At 47.5% G+C, this 19,885-nt stretch overlaps 3 protein-coding genes and 1 pseudogene across 5 annotated transcripts; 2 read left to right on the top strand and 2 right to left on the bottom strand.

Moving 5' to 3' along the window:
- The first annotated feature begins 95 nt into the window (after positions 1-95).
- LOC123105273 (reticulon-like protein B8) lies at positions 96-2,846 on the top strand. Of its 3 annotated transcripts, XM_044527315.1 has the most exons (7): positions 167-330; positions 444-475; positions 1,370-1,627; positions 1,709-1,877; positions 1,965-2,103; positions 2,258-2,327; positions 2,456-2,846. In XM_044527315.1, exons 3-7 carry the CDS (start codon positions 1,384-1,386, stop codon positions 2,617-2,619), a joined length of 786 nt encoding a protein of 261 aa, XP_044383250.1. In that variant the 5' UTR covers positions 167-330; positions 444-475; positions 1,370-1,383; the 3' UTR covers positions 2,620-2,846. The 3 variants fall into 3 exon arrangements, with proteins under 3 accessions (XP_044383249.1, XP_044383250.1, XP_044383248.1); XM_044527314.1 differs by lacking the exon at positions 444-475 and having other exon boundaries at positions 96-330; XM_044527313.1 differs by lacking the exon at positions 167-330 and having other exon boundaries at positions 444-520.
- A 356-nt stretch (positions 2,847-3,202) lies between these two features.
- Positions 3,203-4,234, top strand: LOC123105274 (inverted formin-2). Its single transcript, XM_044527317.1, has one exon. The coding sequence runs from the start codon at positions 3,271-3,273 to the stop codon at positions 3,988-3,990; it is 720 nt and encodes a 239-aa protein (XP_044383252.1). The 5' UTR covers positions 3,203-3,270; the 3' UTR covers positions 3,991-4,234.
- Positions 4,235-4,537: 303 nt separating this feature from the next.
- On the bottom strand, positions 4,538-7,694 carry LOC123105272 (ribosome production factor 2 homolog). Its single transcript, XM_044527312.1, has 7 exons — positions 7,547-7,694; positions 6,814-6,906; positions 6,149-6,352; positions 5,677-5,922; positions 5,357-5,593; positions 5,123-5,188; positions 4,538-5,028 (listed from the first exon to the last, which is right to left on the bottom strand). The coding sequence occupies exons 2-7, from the start codon at positions 6,889-6,891 to the stop codon at positions 4,921-4,923; spliced, it is 939 nt and encodes a 312-aa protein (XP_044383247.1). The 5' UTR covers positions 6,892-6,906; positions 7,547-7,694; the 3' UTR covers positions 4,538-4,920.
- Positions 7,695-8,179: 485 nt separating this feature from the next.
- Positions 8,180-11,818, bottom strand: LOC123105271 (uncharacterized; annotated as a pseudogene).
- Between the last annotated feature and the right edge of the window lie 8,067 nt (positions 11,819-19,885).

Raw genomic sequence — 19,885 nt, 5'->3', positions numbered from 1 at the left:
ACACCGGCGCCCCGCCGAACGACCCCCCGTGACGGCGACATCCCCTTACGCGCGGGCCCGCGACTTGCGCCCCACCCCCGCGGCCCCACCCGTAAGCGAGCCCCACGCGCGCACAAACCTGTGCACGCGCCTTGCAGAGGGATTTCACGATTCCGATAGCAAATAATTCTGCTGCGGCGACTGCGTTCTCCTCCCCCCAGCCCCACCCCACCCCACCAACACTCCTCTCGCTCGCTCGCTCGCCGCCGCCTGCTCCGCGCGATCGACTCCGGGAGCGGGAGCCGGAGCGGACGCCTCTCTGCCCGCTGAGCTCCCTCGCGCCCCTCCTCGGTACGGTCTCTCTCCGGCGGCTCTGCTGCTAGTTTGGGTTGTTTTTCCTGCGGCGATGTGGATGGAATCTGAGCCGCTTTTCCTGTTTGCTCGTTTGTTGTTTTTCCTGAAAGCGATGGAGAGAGCGGCTTTGCCGGACGGAAAGGTAGGTAGATTCGTGAGTTCTTTAGGATAAGAAGAAACTTTCGGGGTAAACATGGTTTGCCTGTGTAGTTTTTCTTCGTCCCTTTTCTGCTGATCGGATTATTAGCAGACGAGCTCTGAATATGCTTCTGTTGTGGGTAAAGAAGAGATGGGCGGCCTTCTCTGCTGATTGTGCCCTCGGTTGCTTCCGCAACAAAGCCAAGGACTTGTAGATTGATATTTTTGATCCATAAAGTACCGGTCTTTATCTGGTTAGATCCCCTTGAAGGGGACGGTTTTGGTGGTGTTTGCAGTGATTTTGGTGGTGCATAACTGAATGTCATTTTTCTCTCGCTTAACATGATTCAAAAAAAAATAGTACGTAGTAGTATATATTTGGACAATAATTGCTCAAAAAAGTGTTTGTCAGGTCATATATCATGCCTGAATGGGGTACCCTGGTGTACTAGATTGTTCATTTATGATGGAAGTTTTGGTCAGAAATGAATGATGAAAGGCTGGTCCATGAATGAATGAATATTGAATGTTAAACAGGCATCCGACTCAACTTACCAGTCAGCCTGAGAGAGAGTCCTAGCAAACAGTAATAACTTACAAGTCAGCCTGAGAGTCCTAGCAAACAGTAATAACTTACAAGTCAGCCTGAGAGTCCTAGCAAACAGTAATAACATAAGCATGTACTACACGCTTTAGGCCCAAAAGTTGAATGTATGGTTCTAAACTCCCAGTAAAGTATGTCAAAGCAAATTGCATTGGTCCGATTTCTGATCAGACTCATATATTTTACTACCATGTTTTTTCTCTGTCCTGCTTCTCTGTATATGCTCTTGTCAGCTTGGTCTGCCCTATACACGTCTTGGATATCACGGGATCATAATACCATCCTACTTCACAGTGAGCTCGAAATACATGAAGATGTCGGAACATTCTGAGAGCACGGCTGAAAAGCTCATGGGCAACATCATGGATACCATTGCTGACAAGCTCCCTAAGCAGAAGTCTGACAATATCATGAGCAACATCATGGATACCATTTCTGACAAGCTCCCTAAGCAGAGGTCTGGCCGGTTCGATCCTGGTTCAGTCGCTGATGTGAAGAACAAGATGTTTGGTCGTCAGAGGTCCCTCCATGGAGTTCTGGGTGGCGGAAAGTGTACGTCATCTTATCTGCTCATGTGTTTACTTACGTTTTCTCCTTGTGGGCATTTCTGATGCTTTTCTTTTATCATTGTAGCTGCTGATGTGTTGTTATGGAGGAACAAGAAGATATCTTCCAGTGTTTTGGGTCTCGCGACAGCTATCTGGGTTTTCTTCGAGTGGCTTGATTACCACTTCTTGACAATCATTTCATTTGCCCTTGTTCTTGGAATGGTGGTTCAGTTTGTTTGGTCCAACTTCTCAAGGTATGGAATTTTTGAAGTGTATGCACAGTGTGTGTCCTTTTCAGCAACATAGCAATAATAATAATAGAAAATGCCTTGTCAATGTAGGTCTTCTGAAATACCCCGGGTTAAGTTGCCAGAGGACCTGTTTGTGAACATTGCTGTTGCCATCGGTGCCCAAGTAAACAAGTTCCTTGGTTTCCTTCAAGATGTGTCTTGTGAAAGAAACTTGAAGCATTTTGTATTGGTACGTAGAGCTTTACTGTGTTCCTTGTGTATTCCGTCATTGGTGATCATTACATCAAATAGGAAAGTATAAAGAAAATCAATCCTGCATGTGGAAATACTGTGGCTGTTCATCATCAGGCGATGTTTTGATGTCACGCCATGTTTTATTTCAGGCAATTGTCGGATTGTGGGCTGCTTCTGTGGCTGGGAGCTGGTTCAACTTCCTGACTGTCATTTACATTGGTAAGACCGTAAGAAGCTGTAGCCTCTCATTTCTCTGACTTTTTTTTTGCCATCGAGAAATAACATACTGTTCCTGTTTTGCGAATGCATGTATTAACTTGTAAACATTTTCTGATCACCTGGAACAGGGTTCGTCTGTGCGCACACGCTCCCTGTGCTGTACGAGAAGTACGAGGACCAGGTCGACGACTTCCTCTACAGCATCCTGGGCCTGCTCCGAGAGCAGTACCAGAAACTCGACAGCGGCGTCCTGAGCAGGATGCCCACCAAGAGGAACAAGAAGAGCGAATAGATTAGATCGGAGGGCACTCATGATTTATCGAGTGAAATCCCTTCTGCCTAGTTTGTGTGCTGCGGACCTGTAGTGTCATGTGAGAGCATGTGTGCTCAAGTGCTTCCTGAACAGAACCAGAACGCTGGTTTAAATTTAACCGCGACGCTTGCGTCTGTTCTCCCAGTTATTTGTGGGATGCTGCTCATATATTGGAAGTTGTCTGCATATATTGGAAGTTGAGCTCAGATTCGTTGTGCTTTGTCAGAATGAGAATTGCTTGCTGCCATATCCAAATTTGCGATCGCGGTGATTTTAGTTTCGGCGATTGCGATGAACACTCATGCTCTCCATGCGCAAATTTCTTGCGTGCTGTCGAAAATCTGGTCAAAGGGTGCAGGTTAAGCACCGGATTTGGAAGTCAGAAGGTGACCCAAGTTGTTAGTTTTCAGGTGGTGTTGCTGTTGCACGCCTCCGGCATGCACCTGGAGCTGCTGGAAAAACCCATGAGATGATTTACAAATCGGAGTGCAGGCAGCTCACCATGATCCAACCTACCCCCAGCTCCAAGTTACCAGTCACCACGCTATAAAACCTGCACCGCTCACGCGTCTCCCACTCACCACCTCGCCGGCAAGAACAGCACCCACGGAGCTAAGAACAGAGCGAGCCATGGAGCAGAGCATGCCGTCCGTCTTCCTCGGCGTCCTCGTCCTCCTGGCCTGCGCCGGGTGGGGGCACGGCGTGCGTGTCCTCCACGACAACGACGTCGACGCCGAGGGGTACGCCCAGGAGTTCGCCTTCGGCTCCATGGCCGCCGCGGAGACCGCGCCGCAGGACGCGTCCTTGGACGACTACGAGGACGAGATCAGCCGGGTGGAGTTCGAGCCGGGGCGCGGCGCGTCCTACGACGCCACGGTCGCCGCAGCCGCGCCCGGGCCTGCCCCGGGACCGGCGACGGCGGGGAGGGACGATGTGAGTTCCGGCACCAGCAGCATGAAGTGGTGGCTGCCGCCGTCGACGATGCCGTCGTTCCCGCTGTTCCCGAACCCCGGCGGCATGCCCGGGATGCCGATTCCTGCCATGCCCGTGCCTTTGCCCGCCCTCCCCGGGATGCCCGCCATGCCCATGCCGGGGGGCATGCCAGGCGGCGGCATGCCTATGCCTATGCCAGGAGGCATCCCCGGCGGCGGCATGCCTATGCCTATGGCGGGAGGCATCCCAGGCGGCGGCATGCCGTTCAGCTTCAAACCGGAGGGATGGGGCGGGGGCGCCGGCGCGGTGCCATCGCCGCCCAGCCGTGCGCAGCCGACGCCTCCTGCCGCCAGCGCGAGCGACGGCGCCAACGACAGCGGCGGCGACAACCCGAACCCCAACGGGGCCATCCACTGACAAGGAAGGAAGGAGAAAAATAGTGGCATCAATCACCTGACCTGGGTGCCATGGCCAAGAGTATAAGCCCAGAATCTTTTCACCAGTAGTAGTAGCTACTAGCACCTGCACTGCTACAGTGCCATTTGCTCTGAAAAATGCTCCAGACAGAAGCAGCAAAATTCAAAATGATGAACAATTCGTATGTATTTTGACACGTGAGCTACACAAAAAAATGAAAAGTTTTAGTGTGTTTGTTCATCAACTTCTAAAAACCCTACAAGGTCAACTCCCTACATTGCCATTGCTCATCTCAGTCCGGATGTAGTTCATACTAAAATGCCCAAAACATCTTATATTTATGAACGAAGGGAGTACTACATTGACACGTGAGCTACACAAAAAAATGATAAATTGGTGATTTTGAAAGAGTGAACAATGTGTTTACTGTTTATACTATATAAAACAAATGATTTTCACTTTTTTTTGTAGCTCACGTGAACCCAAGCACTAAAACACGGACAAGCTGCATATTCACAGGGCTACAGGATTTAAAAAAACATATGCATAAAAGAAAAGGCGACAAAAATGCAGGATATACAGATTCAGAAAAGAAAATGGCCATGGTAACCAGACTTAAACCATGTCATCTCAACAATCATCTCAGATCAGCTAATATCAAGGACTAACAACAATACTAAAACAAAATACTCGTAACACACGTTGCTCCAAAAATTTCGCACTAATAATGTCTGATAGATAAGCTGCCTCAACACAGATGCAGAAGTCCGTAGACAGGTTTTACGGCCTAAAAAGACGGTACCGCACTATTTACAGCTCAACCTAACAAGTTGGTCTCCAGTTGGCTTAACACAGCCGCTGCGATCGTCAGGTGCACCAAAAATCCTTAAAAATGACCAGTTACCAAGAATGAGTAGCCTTCTGCGTTATTCACTCGGGGTTGACCTTTTGCTTCTTCGAATTCTCCTTGTTTTTCTTGGCTTCACGGCGCTCCCGCTTCAGGCCCTTTATGTCGCTTGTTAAGGTCAATTTGGAAACCTTTCGGTCAGAAAACCATGAATCGGATTAGTGTGGCAAATAGGTTAATATTTAAGCTTCACAGCTGCTAGTGAAACAGTTTAGAGACACAAACCTCCTGGTCTGGAATGTAGATCCTGCCCTCCTTGCCATCAATTGGATTATTCGTCACATTTTTCACCTGCAAATATGTTAAATGTAGTTCTGAGTTCATACTGGCATACAAGTTATTGGTGTCAAAATTAGGGCAGGAAGTATAGTTGTTTATGGCTAATGGCGCCATTTTGCAACCTAACCAGCAGGATAACAATATCTGATGAACAAAAGACAGCTGTTCCATTGGATTTACCTTCTTAGCATGACCAGGAGCCTTCATAGCTTCCTTCTGTAAACTTTCAGATGGACGTTGGTGCCGCCTAACTACCAGGTCCATTGAAGGACCGACTTCAACCAGCTCCATCCTAGGAATAGATGTGCCTGACCTTTTTAGACGGAGAGCACAGTGCATCATGTAGACAGTAGTAGGGGAAATTGCTGTGCACACGAATATCCGGTCTACACCAGCGAGGTTCAGGTTCTCTACCACCTGTATCAACAATAAACAGGTTACTAAATTAAGCTCAAGGGATTATCCCTGCCCTACTCTCTAACTTATATAAAGATGCACACCTCTCCTTTGAAATGATCAAGGAGCATTTCCTTCAAATGCTTCAGCTCATCGACACTCTCAAAGTGCTCCCCAATGAAGGCAAAGAAAGGCTTGGTCCCAAGTTTAGGCGCCAACTTTTTATCATATGCATAGGATTCTATGGATTTGTAGTTCTCAACTCCTACTTCAACAAGGTCGTATATGTGGTGATCGTAAGTCCTTCCCAAAACAAGATTGTTGGGCCTCTTCTTTGAATGAGAACCATACTGCAAAAACATAAATAGTTACAGTTAAAATTAATAGAGAATAATATTCTCTACATTTAATATACAAAGAAAAAAAATGAACAGGTCACCATAACAGACATGGAAAAAGTTTCAGATGAGTCATTGCCTAGCTCAGTCTACTTCTGCGATCATCAGTTTAATATATTTTTTTCTGAAGTGAGTAACAAGTCTCACCACTTACACAATGGGAACTGATATAACTTACCACTAAGAGGCTGCAGTCAGATTTAAGGGAGAAGAACTCCAGGGAAGTTTCACCCCCGCTCTCAAATGGCCTGATGTTGTCGTTCTTCTTGGTGTACTTCACAGCATGATCACGCTTCAGGTGAAAAAGATCTGCGAGCACATCGTTCAAAACTGTGCTAGTCTTTGTACCATGTAGAATAAGCATCTTCTTGCCATTCTCAACCTGGAACAAACATTAGAGCAACAGTCTGATACAGGAATCGAAAAGAAACGCGTACATGCTATTTATAGTTTCTTGTCATGGAAGGTTATAAAGCAGCAGAGCCTTCCAATAGAAACTAATGTCAAGATTTGCAAGTGGTTATATGCACAAAGCATATAACATGTGCCAGAAAGTCTGGCCAACCCTTTTGCGTGTAACTCGGCCCCAAAGTACACTGGTGCAGCACACTAGTTGAAACTAATTTGGGAAATTGCTGGAAGATACCAGTTTTCGCTTGGCCACGGACACACAAGATAATGATGATTTACGCTTATTGTAGGGGTGCCGTGTTTATAATAATTCAACGGGAGGCGGTGTGTTTCTGGTACTGCAAATTAAACTGAAGGAAATTTTGAAACAGCTGAAATAGAAAAAAGGGTCAAAGAAAAAGAAAGCTTGACATTCAAAAAAAAAAAGCTTACAAGCTTGGGCGCGTGCTTGAGGAGTTCGCGCTTGGCTCGCATGTTCCTGGGAACCCTGATCGCCACCATCTTGCTCATCTGATTGTCCAACAGCTGAAAAAAGCATTTCAAGGAAGAGAAACAAGTTGCTTTTAAACCATCCATGTCGGACATAATAAATTAGCGTCTAGATGATAGATGATGACACAGAACGCTGCTGAATCTTGGCGAGGAACTAATCAAAGAAGCTGTACTAGTAACTGGTAAGGAAATTATACCTACATGACTGTGATAGCAACTGTAACTTTGAGCATGGCTGAATTTCCTAAAAAACAATTCAGAACGAAGCATGCATAATAACAACAGACAAGTCCATCAACATTTCAAACAGAGGCATGCGTCACCAGAGTATTATGCTGTGAATGCGTCCATCCATGGCAAGCTCCAGCATGGATGGTAAAGAGTAAAATACAGTGGCTGAACCTTCCACAGGAAAGCAACAGCGTCCATGGACGGACATGGCATAAAAGGAACTCGAAATAGATAGGATTCTGAATGCATCTTTATTTCATAATAGCACGAAGATACAGAATAAAACAGTGCAAGCACGGCGTTGTTTCTACATCATCAATTTTCCAGGCGCAGTTGCGGGCGGCTCTTCTTTTTTATGGCAGTAGCACTGGCTACTATTGCAGCCAGGAAGACGATACCCATGGAGTTAAGGTAAAAGAGGGAGCACAGGCGAGGAACAAACCAATCGAAAATCGCGGCGGCGGTGGTGCTGCGCGCGCAGTCGGTCTCGCTCTCCGGTTTGCGACGGCGGCGGCGTGTGGAAGATGCCGGTCCCGGAGACGACGGTTGGCGAGGGGGGCTCTATACGTCCTACTTAACCCTAGCCGGGTGGGCCTTCTGCACCGCGCGTGCGCGCATGGGCCGGCCTATCCTCTTTTCAGCCCGGTTATTTTGTTTCCTTAGCTCCAAAAAAAATGTTATTTTGTTTCTTCTTCTTTTCTGTTTATCTTCCTTTTTCACCTTTTTTTCGTTTTTACTTTTCCCCAAAAAAATTCCGTAATTTTTATTTTATTTTTTATACATAGGCATTTCTTACTAATGCATGAGTAATTTTCAAAATTTTATTTTCTAACATATGATTTTTTTTCTAGACACAAACTTAAAAAAATACAAGAGCTTTTTGAAACACATGACCATTCATTTATATATATATATACGGACATTTTCTATCGATGTATCTTAGGCAGACGCTTCATCTTTCTCAAGTAAATCAATTCAACATTTTGGTACCAGTAGCAGAAATTCAAGAATTAAATCTCCACGCCGCATACAACGCGGAACCACGGAGCATAAACAAAAGGATAACAGTACCAAATAAGTAGACGAGCGATAGCACAGAATGCACCAGAGTACCAACCATGAAATCTGTGGGATTTGCTCGGACGACAAAGAAAATGAAACCGGAGGCAATAATCAGCCGCTAGCTGGATTATTTACTAGTGCGGCCAAGTCACGGCTTGTCATCATGCCAGTTGGATGATGCCTACAATTATATTTAGGTGACACAATGAGCTACCAGACCGGACAAATAAATCCTACTCTTCGCAGTTGACCAGAACATGCTCCGTAGAAAATAAACTTCCGCACTGACGGGACCTGCGCCGGTAAAGTCATTCAGCAGCTGCTCAGCAACTGAATGAGAGCTCACATACCTGCGGAACAGTCACTGGTCATACAAAATTTTACCACCGGTTGATGATGCAAAAGCCATTAAAGTTATACCACCTCACAAAGTTTTGTATTGCTAAACATAAACATCAAAGTCATCTCACTGTGGAACTTATGTCAAACCTCCAAAGTAGAATCAAACCGGCAGCAAAATCAGAAGAAGTTCAAAAAGGAAAAAAAAAGTCTTTGCTTCATGGTGTTGAAAGCAGATGCATCTGCCTTGTGGCTCAAAGGCACATGTTTTAGAAATGTAAGAAATAGTCGTTTACTAATTAACGGGTTTAGATCAACCACCATGTGGTAGAAGCCTCTAGCAAGGGATTATGCATCCTATTATAAAGACACTTCCTTCAGGCCAAAATGGACACTGCTTTTCTGAACTCACTACAGCATTAAGCTATGGCAGCTGCCAAAAGGTCCTCTGGAAGGCGAAGTTGACTCTGAAATGCCGGTTCTTCATTTGGTTTGCCCTTCAGCATCGCTGTTGGATTGCCAACAGGCAACAGCCTCGAGCACCACTACCTCAAAATCTGGGCACATGTCCTCCACTGTCGCAGCATCAGGAGATGGCCAAGCATTTTCCTGTGTGATGCCCATAGATCTGCCAGATTTGGCTGAGCAATCCTCACTGGGCTGGCCACTGAAGCAAGACTGCGATCTCATTCTCATGACAGTATGCAGCAGTGGTGGCTATCAAGGAAGAAGCAGGTGTACAAGGACCAGCACAGGAATTTATGCGTGGACCAGCGCTTTCTAAGGCGAGAGTAACCAAGATCAAAGTGGAGGCAGAGAGATGGCGGCCTACTTTCAAGTTTCAACAATAGGTTGCGTGAACCACAGTGAGAATCCTCACTTGTAATTTGGTTATTCACAAATGGTTGTAAAGGGGGCATTTTGTAACAAAAACAAAAGGTACCAGTTATGATCCCTCAAATGAAAATACAAAGATAAGCTTACATTACCTGCTCAACCAATGTATCACAATACAGTCACCTTATGCATTGCATTACACAGAAGTTTGGCTTCATCAGGTCCACCACCAATGCCCATGTCTACAAGCATAAGCCAAAGAACCAAAGATACGATGGGATAACAGCGATATATTTAGATAAGCCAAAATTGAGAGAGGAAAAACACATGTTTCAGCATTGGAATAGATAAACAAAAGCACATCTACTGCCTTGCAAAGAATATTTCTGAGAATGGTATATACACTCAGTAATCCCCTAAAATGGAATGGCATGCACATAATATTAGCTGATCAGAATGAAGAAGTGATCTAGAGCTATTCCCGTGTTATCTGAAGTATAATATATTCAAACCAATAAATTTTAAGAACAAAGAATAATGATAATTCATATTTGAATAACTTTAGCTTGAAAAGATAAAACAAACTCAATTCATTTATCCTCTGGTACAAGTAGACTCTGACGCTTGCGAGTCATCAACAAGTGATAAAAATGAACTATTATCTCGTACAGATCAAATCAAGCCTTTATTATGGATTGAAGTTAGCAAGATTAAAATAAATAAACATTGGGTCAAAGGATGTAACTAGTTTTAAGCCTTTAAATGTATATTGAGCTACCATTTGGACATTTCAGCTTTCCAATTTCCAGCTGTTTTCCATCTCAGTGCGTGAAACACAATCACTGGCATTATACGTCTTTTGTATAACACAATAGAAAGGTAGCAGTGAAATTTAGCTTTGTTTTATCTTTACATTCATGGTTTTAATCTATATTTTTCTTCATCTAATAAACTTACATAAAATGCTTGCTACCTCTGACCTCTGACCTCTAATAAAATGTTTGAAAATCATAAAAATAATATCATAAGCAACATGGCAATATGTTCAATAGCACATTTAGCGGCAAAAGGAACTGTTGACACATATTTAATTTATGTTATTATATTAGTCTAACGCCAAGGATGTGAAAAGCTTTCCATCAATCAATTGTAGAAAAGTACTCCTACTTTGTTATTACCTGCAGTATAAACACTTGTGAATGGATGAACCAAGAAGTAAGATGCCTGTATGGGCGGCTTGTTGAACTTCAATGACTCAAGCTGGACCAAGAAAATACTGAATACTGTCCTTAGGAACACCACATTATTGACCTCGCAATACCCCAGCATCATTGGACTCATTCCCCTCTTGTCCAGGGAAAGAAGCTGATCCAATTCAATAGTTTTCCCCAGCACCCATGAAACAACACCGTCACGGTCGATCTCCCTTTTCCACAATTGGATGTTGAAATCCAACAGCTCAAGGATGCCAAGCCCGCCACCGTCCACGGGCATAGCCCGGAAGGAGCGGCTGCCATCGCTGCACTTATCCAGTGGCAGAGGTATCACAGCCAGGCGTTGTGTGCCCAAATCAAACTGAAGGATGGCAGCAGTATCCCCATTCAGCGACCAGTAGAGGGAATTCCCAACCAGGGTACTCGAAACACGCATCGAAACCGTGGTGCGAACGTCGCTCTCGGAATCCACGGATACCCAGATTGGATCACCCCATTTGCCGGCCTCCGACGAGTAAACGCAGGCGAACAGCCGCTTGTTTGGCCTGTCGATGCCCGCCAAGACCACATGGAACCGGAATGGGCGGTCGTCGAGGATCCCGGCGGTGCGGAGAACCGCGCCGTTTAAGATCTCGATGACCTGGCGCTCGTCGATCGCCGGAGGGACGACGAAGCGGTGCTGGTCGCCGGTGATGGGGTCCCACACCAGGACCTCGATCTCGGCACCCCCCGCGTCGACGAGGAGCACGAGACCGTCGCGGCAGCCGAGGATCGTGCGGCCGTCGCCGTTGCGGAAGCTCAGGGAGAAGCGGCTGACCGGGACGCGGTTGGGGGGATCCAGGATCGGGGTGAAGAAGAGGCTGCTGGGGTGAGTCCGGGGAGGGCTCGCGGGTGACCTCCTCGAAGAATCCGATCAGGGGAGGGGGACTGCGGAGGTGGTGGGCGCGGAAGCGGCGGACGAAGCGTCGGTCGGAGACGAGGAGGCGCCAGCGCTTGCAGACGAGGGAGGCGCGCGGGAGGGCGGACGGCAGCCGGGCTAGGCGGACGAGGATCTCCGGGAGGAGGTTCTCGTCCTCCAGCGGGGCCGCCACCGTCGGCATCGGCGCCGGCGCCGTCGAGCTTGGGAGGCCGCCGCAGGTCATCTCGCCCAAAAAACTCCTCCGGAAAATCGACCGAGCTTTGTTTTTAGCATTTATTTTTCATTTTTATTTTGAGCCCAGGTTTCGTTGTAGAAGAACCGATCAAGGCGGGCGTAGGCTTAACTGGGTCAGAACGCCGCGCGAGTAAAGACACGGTGCTGTACCTTTTTTCTGTGTTTTTTTAACGCTTATATTTTTATTTTTTCATTTTTTTTCCTTTTATTTTTCATTTTTGAATATATATATATATCGATTTGATTTTAATAAAAATGAATGTTTTTTGTCAATCAAATCAAACATTTCAAGGTACCCGTTCAACATTTTTTAAATACATGTTGGATATTATTAAAATGCACAATGTACATTTTGTAGATATATAGTGTAATTATTTTTTAAATACATGTTGGAAAAATCATTTGTTTAAAAAATATACATCATGTACAGTGCACCAAAGGACAACCACTATCGTCGCGAATGAGCCACCGTGTGCCGATGTCGTCGCTCCGCTACCGGAGTCGGATTGATCTTGTCTATGAGAACCGGCAAGACTTCACGCACGTGCCACTAAAAATCAGCAAGCCAGAGCCGCAATTATTGCCATTGAACCATTGAATCGTTTTGAAGTGCCTGGCACCAAATCTCGCCGTCGTGCACATTGGCAAGAAACCTTAACCTCACCGTTCAAAAAAAAGGGTACTAATCTACGCCAATGCTCTCGTCCTAATGGACGAACACAAGGAGGATCAAAGCACGAAAGAGCGGCTCGAAGATGAAGCATTGCCACCACATAATGTCGCCCCTATCAGGAAAAAAACTAACCTAAACAACTGAAGGAAATATGCCCTAGAGGCAATAATAAAGTTATTATTTATTTTCTTATATCATGATAAATGTTTATTATTCATGCTAGAATTGTATTAACCAGAAACATAATACATGTGTGAATACATAGACAAACAGAGTGTCACTAGTATGCCTCTACTTGACTAGCTCATTGATCAAATATGGTTAAGTTTCCTAGCCATTGACATGGGTTGTCATTTGATTAACGGGATCACATCATTAGGAGAATGATGTGATTGACTTGACCCATTCCGTTAGCTTAGCACTCGATCGTTTAGTATGTTGATATTGCTTTCTTCATGACTTATACATGTTCCTATGACTATGAGATTATGCAACTCCCGTTTACCGGAGGAACACTTTGTGTGCTACCAAATGTCACAAGTAACTGGGTGATTATAAAGGTGCTTTACAGGTGTCTCCGAGGGTAATTGTTGGGTTGGCGTATTTTGAGATTAGGATTTGTCACTCCGACTGTCGGAGAGGTATCTCTGGGCCCTCTCGGTAATGCACATCATTTAAGCCTTGCAAGAATTGCAACTAATGAGTTAGTTGCGGGATGATGTATTACGGAACGAGTAAAGAGACTTGCCGGTAACGAGATTGAATTGGGTATTGAGATACCGACGATCGAATCGCGGGCAAGTAACATACCGATGACAAAGGGAACAACGTATGGTGTTATGCGGTCTGACCGATAAAGACCTTCATAGAATATGTGGGAGCCAATATGAGCATCCAGGTTCCGCTATTGGTTATTGATCGGAGACGTGTCTCGGTCATGTCTACATAGTTCTCGAACCCGTAGGGTCCGCACGCTTAACATTTCGATGACAGTTATATTATGAGTTTATATGTTTTGATGTACCGAAGGTTGTTCGGAGTCCCGGATGTGATCACGGACATGACGAGGAGTCTCAAAATGGTCGAGACATGAAGATTGATATATTGGAAGCCTATGTTTGGATATCGGAAGTGTTCCGGGTGAAATCGGGATTTTACCGGAGTACTGGGAGGTTACCGGAACCCCCCGGGAGCTTAATGGGCCATAGTGGGCCTTGTGGAGAAGAGGAGAGGCGGCCAGGGCAGGGCCGCCCGCCCCTCCCCCCTAGTCCGAATAGGACAAGGAGAGGGGGGCGGCGCCCCCCCCCCCTTCCTTCCTCTCTCCCTCCTCTTTTCCCCTCCACTCCTAGTCCAACAAGGAAAAGGGAGGGGGTCCTACTCCCGGTAGGAGTAGGACTCCTCCTGGCGCGCCCCCTCTAGGCCCGCCGCACCTCCCCCCTTGCTCCTTTATATACTTGGGCAGGGGGCACCCTAGAGACACAACAATTGATCGTTTGATTTTTTTAGCCGTGTGCGGTGCCCCCCTCCACCATAGTCCACCTCGATAATACTGTAGTGGTGCTTAGGCGAAGCCTTGCGTCGGTAGAACATCATCATCGTCACCACGCCGTCGTGCTGACGAAACTCTCCCTCAACACTCGGCTAGATCGGAGTTCGAGGGACGTCATCGGGCTGAATGTGTGCTGAACTCGGATGTGTTGTGCGTTCGGTATTTGATCAGTCGGATCGTGAAGACGTACGACTACATCAACCGCGTTGTGCTAACGCTTCCGCTTTCGGTCTACAAGGGTACGTGGACAACACTCTCTCCTCTCGTTGCTATGCATCATCATGATCTTGCGTGTGCGTAGGAAATTTTTTAAAATTACTACGTTTCCCAACAGTGGCATCCGAGCCAGGTTTTATGCGTAGATGTCATATACACGAGTAGAACACAAGTGAGTTGTGGGCGATATAAGTCATACTGCTTACTAGCATGTCATACTTTGGTTCGGCGGTATTGTTGGATGAAGCGGCCCGGACCGACATTACACGTACGCTTACGCGAGACTGGTTCTACCGATGTGCTTTGCACACAGGTGGCTGGCGGGTGTCAGTTTCTCCAACTTTAGTTGAACCGAGTGTGGCTACGCCCGGTCCTTGTGAAGGTTAAAACAGCACCAACTTGACAAACTATCGTTGTGGTTTTGATGCGTAGGTAAGAACGGTTCTTGCTAAGCCCGTAGCAGCCACGTAAAATTTGCAACAACAAACTAGAGGACGTCTAACTTGTTTTTGCAGGGCATGCTGTGATGTGATATGGTCAAGACATGATGCTAAATTTTATTGTATGAGATGATCATGTTTTATAACCGAGTTATCAGCAACTGGCAGGAGCCATATGGTTGTCGCTTTATTGTATGCAATGCAATCGCCCTGTAATGCTTTACTTTATCACTAAGCGGTAGCGATAGTAGTAGAAGCATAAGATTGGCGAGACGACAACGATGCTACGATGGAGATCAAGGTGTCGCGCCGGTGACGATGGTGATCATGACGGTGCTTCGAAGATGGAGATCACAAGCACAAGATGATGATGGTCATATCATATCACTTATATTGATTGCATGTGATGTTTATCTTTTATGCATCTTATCTTGCTTTGATTGACGGTAGCATTATAAGATGATCCCTCACTAAATTATCAAAGTATAAGTGTTCTCCCTGAGTATGCACCGTTGCGAAAGTTCTTCGTGCTGAGACACACTACAAAAAAAAGACACATCCGTGACATTTTGGGACGAACGAATTTTTTTCTGTCATACATATGACACTTCTATGACGATAATTGTGACAAAACCCGGTATCATCATAGATGTGGTGGGCTCCTACTTCTATGACAAAAAATCATGACAGAAAATGGGCTTTTCGTCCTGGGCGGGACGGAGACGCAGCTGCATAACATTCTTTGGGCCGTCCATGACGGAAAAAACCGTGGTAGAAGCGAGGGGGAGGAAAATTTCGGGGAGTTCCCGGTTACGGTGGGAGGTCGGGGCCGAGCGATGCGCGTTTCTCTCGTACACGTACGCGCGTGTGTGCGAAGCGTTGGCTTTAACTGAACCCGAGCGAGGCGTTGGGCTCTAACTGAACCCGAGCGATTGCACTGTAGGCTACCCGTTACTGAACCCGAGCGATCGATCGATGGATGTTAACTGAACCCGATCGAGCGATTCCTTCGCTACTACTGCTAACTGAAGTCGATCGATGCTGCCTCTGGGATGAACAGTGAGCGTTGTCAGGGGGGTTGGATGAACAGTGAGCGGTGGCGTTGCCTCTGGATGAACAGGACCCCGTGGTGTGGTGGAGGGTTGGATGAACAGTAGACGGTGGTGGGGTGCCCGTGGAGGGGTGGTAGAACAGGACCCCGTGGTGTGGAGGGCTGGATGAATAGTAGATGGTGGAGGGATGGTTGAACAGTAGCCGGTGGAGTAGCGCGCGGTGGAGGCTGGATGAACAGGAGCCCGTGGAGGCTGGAGGAGGTCGACGGTATCCCGTGGAGGCTGGAGGAGGTCGACGGTATCCCGTGGAGGCTGGAGGAGGTCGACGGTGGAGATGAACAGTATCCTGTGGAGTTCCGTTTTGCGGTATGCCACACCCCTTCCGATGAACAGGACGCCCGTTTCGACCGTAGGAAGTCCGTTTCGTCTGTTTTGCGGTACGGCACACCCCTCCCGATCAACAGGACCCCCGTTTCGACCGTAGGAGGCCTGTTTTGTCCGTTTTGCGGTACGGCACACCCCTCCCGATCAACAGGACCCCCGTTTCGACCGTAGGAGGTCCGTTTCGTCCGTTTTGTGGTACACCACACCCTCCCGATCAACAGGACCCCCGTTTCGACCATAGGAGGTCCGTTTCCTCCATTTTGCGGTACGCCAGACCCCTCCCGATCAACAGGACCCCGTTCAGGCCTCGTTTCCATCGCCTATTCAGTCCAAGCCCTCTCGATGAACACGACCACGCATTCCGTTCTGACCCAGCCGGTTGGCTCCCACGCGTTCCGTTGCCTCCCGATGAACACGACGCATTCCGTTGCCTCCCCATGAACATGACGCATTCCGTTGCCTCCCCATGAACACGACGACGACGCTGTTTCTCCGTTCCGACCCAGCCATGTACACGAGCCCTGGCCGTACGTATGCGCGAGTAGGCGTTCGAGACCCCGTCCGTATGTACACATACGTGGCCGTATTTTCTTTCTTGTATCCTGACCGCTATACGTACGTGTACATGCTACGTGCGCGCCTCTACTACGACACGTACGCGCCTCTACTACGACACGTGCGCGCCTCTACATCCACCAGTATATATGTATGTACACGTTCGCGACCAGAATGACAACGCTACATACGCTTCGACCAGGTGGGTCCCGACTGTCAGGCACTTCCTTGCCTGCGAAGATGTAGCTGGTGGGTCCCAACGGTCAGGGGGCGAATCGTTTTTTTTTGCCCGAGCACACTTCCTTGCGTGTGAAGATGTAGCTGGTGGGTCCCAGCAGTCAGGGCAAACATTTTTTTCGCGAAATGCGGTGGCCCGTCCGGTGGGTCCCCACTATCAGGTGGAGGAATAATTATTTTGCACGTAATAAGGAGGCACTTCCTTGCTGCGGCCGTGGACCCATCTGTCAGCCTCTCCACGTACAGTCCACGTCCGATGGAAGCCGTTCCTTGACCACGTTGACCACGCCGCGCCGAGAGCACCAGGGTGGTGGACGACGGCGAGACCTAGGAAGGGGACGACGCGGAGGCGGGGAAGACGCGGCAGTGGATGCCCACGCGTAGAGGAGTACGAGGGTTCACTTGTTCGCTGCGGTGTGAGGCTGCCGTCGCCGCAGAATAACAGGGGGTGTGGGTGAGTAGAGGGATGGCCTGTCCAACAGTGGGAGTAGTAGGGGGCGGTGAGGCCTCCGCCGCATCGCAGCCGGCCACGGGAGGTAGGAGCACGAGGCACGACCGGTGCTGGTTTGGGCGGCTGGAGCAAGAAGACCAGAGGTTGAAGAAGCACTACAGCCATTGGATGGACATCGTACGGTTACTAGAACTAGAATCATGCATATTGACTAAGTTGACAAAGCCCTCCGTCCCCGTCAACTTAGTAGGCCCACAAGTCAGCCTGCCACTATATTGGGTCCCAGCTAACAGGGGGAGTATTCATTTTTTGTGCGTAATAAGGAGGCACTTCCTTGCGTGCAAAGATATAGCTGATGGGTCCGAGCTGTCAGCGACGGTAACGTTTTTTTCACGAAATATAGAGGCCCTATCGGTGGGCCCCTGATGTCAGGTGGAGGAATCATTATTTTGCGCGTAATAAGGAGGCATTTCCTTGCGTGCGGCCGTGAACCCAGCAGTCGGCCTCTCCACGTACAGTCCACTTCATATGCATGTCGGTCGTTGACCACGTTGACCAGGCCGCGCCGAGAGCACCAGGGCGGTGGATGACGGTGAGGCCTAGGAAGGGAACGACACGGAGGTAGGGAAGACTCAGCAGTTGTTTCCCACGCGGAGGGGAGTACTTCTGTACGAGGGTTTACTGGTTCGTCTGCCGTCGCCGGAGAATAACAACAAGTGTGGGTGAGTAGAGGGATGACTAGGCCAGCGATGGGAGTACGGTAGGGCGGTGAGGCCTGCGCGGTAGCAGAGCCGGCCGCGGAGAGGAGGGAGCAGGCAGTCCCGCCGGTGCTTGTTTGAGCGGCTGGAGCAGGAAGAGCAGAGATTGAATAAACACGACGGCCGTTGGATGGCCATCCAACAGTCACTGCTTGTGCGTCAACCTTTTTTAGAAAAGCCTCAAATCTGTGGAAAATAGCATACAACCCATCTGCCATTATTTTTAATAATTTACAACCCATTTGCTAATTATTAATGTTTTTTTGGAGCCCATATTCTTTTTGTTAGCATTACAGTCCATATTATGGTCACGGTTAAAAAATTATACGAAATTTTGCATATTTCGGTGCGGTTCGAACTGTTTTTAATCCCGAAATTTTGACTCACATTCAAACTGATTTTAAAAATAAATGTATATCAATATAAAATCCAACAAATTCTCCACGCATAAAAATTAATGTAATTTAAAATCTCGAAATGAAAAAAAAGATATTTGAAACTAATTGCCGATTTGATGTGTTTTAAAAATGTACAACCTATTTCTCATTACTGATGGGCCATTTTCTCGGCCAGCCGAATGAAAGCTCTCCTCGTCTTGAAAGATTTGCAGCCCAACAGGCCTGACAAAGTGACTTACTTGGCAAATCAAAAAAACTGGGTTGTGGCCATGGACCCAGCTGTCAGCCTCTCCACGTACAGTACTCTTCCGATGGAATGTCATTGACAAAGTTGACCACGCCGCGCCGAGAGCACCAAGGCGGTGGACGACGGCGAGGCCTAGGAAGGGGACGACGCGGAGCCGAGGAAGACGCGGGAGTGGATGCCCACACGGAGAGGAGTACGAGTGTTCACTGGTTCGGCTGCTGTGTGAGGCTGCGATCGCCGCAGGGCCTGGCTAGCGATGGGAGTAGTAGGGGGCGATGAGGTCTCAACAGCAGCACAGCCGGCCACTGGAGGCAGGAGCAGGCGGTCTCCCCGGCGCTGGTTTGGGCGGCTGGTGCAAGAAGAGCAGCAATTGAAGAAGCAGCATGACCGTTCGATTCAAATCCAACGGTTACTGCTGCTAGAATCGTTTGTTGACTAAGTTGACAAGCCCTGCGTACGCGTCAACTTAGTAGGCCCACAGGTCAGTCTCCCAACCGGTGCGCCCCAGATGTCAGTGGGAGGAATATTTTTTTCGCGTAATAAGGAGGCAGTTGATTGCGTGCGGTCAGGCCAGCGGAGGGAGTAGGGTGCGCCGGGGAAGCCTGCGTGACATCACATCGGGCCACAAGAGGAGGGAGCAGGCAGTCCCGCCGGCGCTAGTTTAGGCGGCTGGAGTAGAAAGGTCAGAGATTGAAGAAACACGTTGGCCGTTGGATGGACATCCAACAGTCACTTCTACTAGAATCGTGTGTTCACTGACAAAGCCTTGCGTAAACAAGTCAGCCTCGAAATCCGTGGTGTGTACAGCCCATTTGCTATTATTTTTATAATTTTTACTCATTTTCTAATTCATATAGAATTTATTGTAGCCCGTTTTCCATTTTTAGAATTGCTGGCCATTTTCTGGTCAGTACCAGGGTCAAAAAATTAACTAAATATGTGGGAAATTTTGAAAATTCGTAAATTTTTGCTGGGAACAAAATATTCTTAATCCAAAAATTAATAGCCATACTAAAACAAATTTAAAAATAAATTAGTACTATGTCATGTTAAATCCAATGAAATACGTATAAGATATCAGTGAAGAACAAAAACAAAAAAAGAAACTTATATCCCATTTGCTATAATTTTTTTGGAATTTTCAACCCCTTTTGGTATTACTTTTAACAGACATTGACCATACTCTTAAGCCAGGACGAAATGCATCCCTCCTCGT

Source organism: Triticum aestivum, chromosome 5A, assembly GCF_018294505.1.
Source record: "Triticum aestivum cultivar Chinese Spring chromosome 5A, IWGSC CS RefSeq v2.1, whole genome shotgun sequence".
NCBI classification, from domain to species: Eukaryota; Viridiplantae; Streptophyta; class Magnoliopsida; order Poales; family Poaceae; genus Triticum; species Triticum aestivum.
Note: the sequence above shows the minus strand (reverse complement) of the source record. Positions and strands in the feature narration are given on the sequence as shown.

Excerpts from the sequence above, each read along its gene's own strand:
- LOC123105273 (XM_044527314.1), top strand. The coding sequence starts at position 1,384 with ATGAAGATGTCGGAACATTCTGAGAGCACGGCTGAAAAGCTCATGGGC. Across the intron at positions 1,878-1,964 it reads GTTTGGTCCAACTTCTCAAG|GTCTTCTGAAATACCCCGGG; the intron begins GTATGGAATTTT and ends TTGTCAATGTAG. Across the intron at positions 2,104-2,257 it reads ACTTGAAGCATTTTGTATTG|GCAATTGTCGGATTGTGGGC; the intron begins GTACGTAGAGCT and ends GTTTTATTTCAG.
- LOC123105274 (XM_044527317.1), top strand. The coding sequence starts at position 3,271 with ATGGAGCAGAGCATGCCGTCCGTCTTCCTCGGCGTCCTCGTCCTCCTG.
- LOC123105272 (XM_044527312.1), bottom strand. The coding sequence starts at position 6,891 with ATGAGCAAGATGGTGGCGATCAGGGTTCCCAGGAACATGCGAGCCAAG. Across the intron at positions 5,923-6,148 it reads CTGACTGCAGCCTCTTAGTG|TATGGTTCTCATTCAAAGAA; the intron begins GTAAGTTATATC and ends ATGTTTTTGCAG. Across the intron at positions 5,189-5,356 it reads CTCCTGGTCATGCTAAGAAG|GTGAAAAATGTGACGAATAA; the intron begins GTAAATCCAATG and ends ACATATTTGCAG.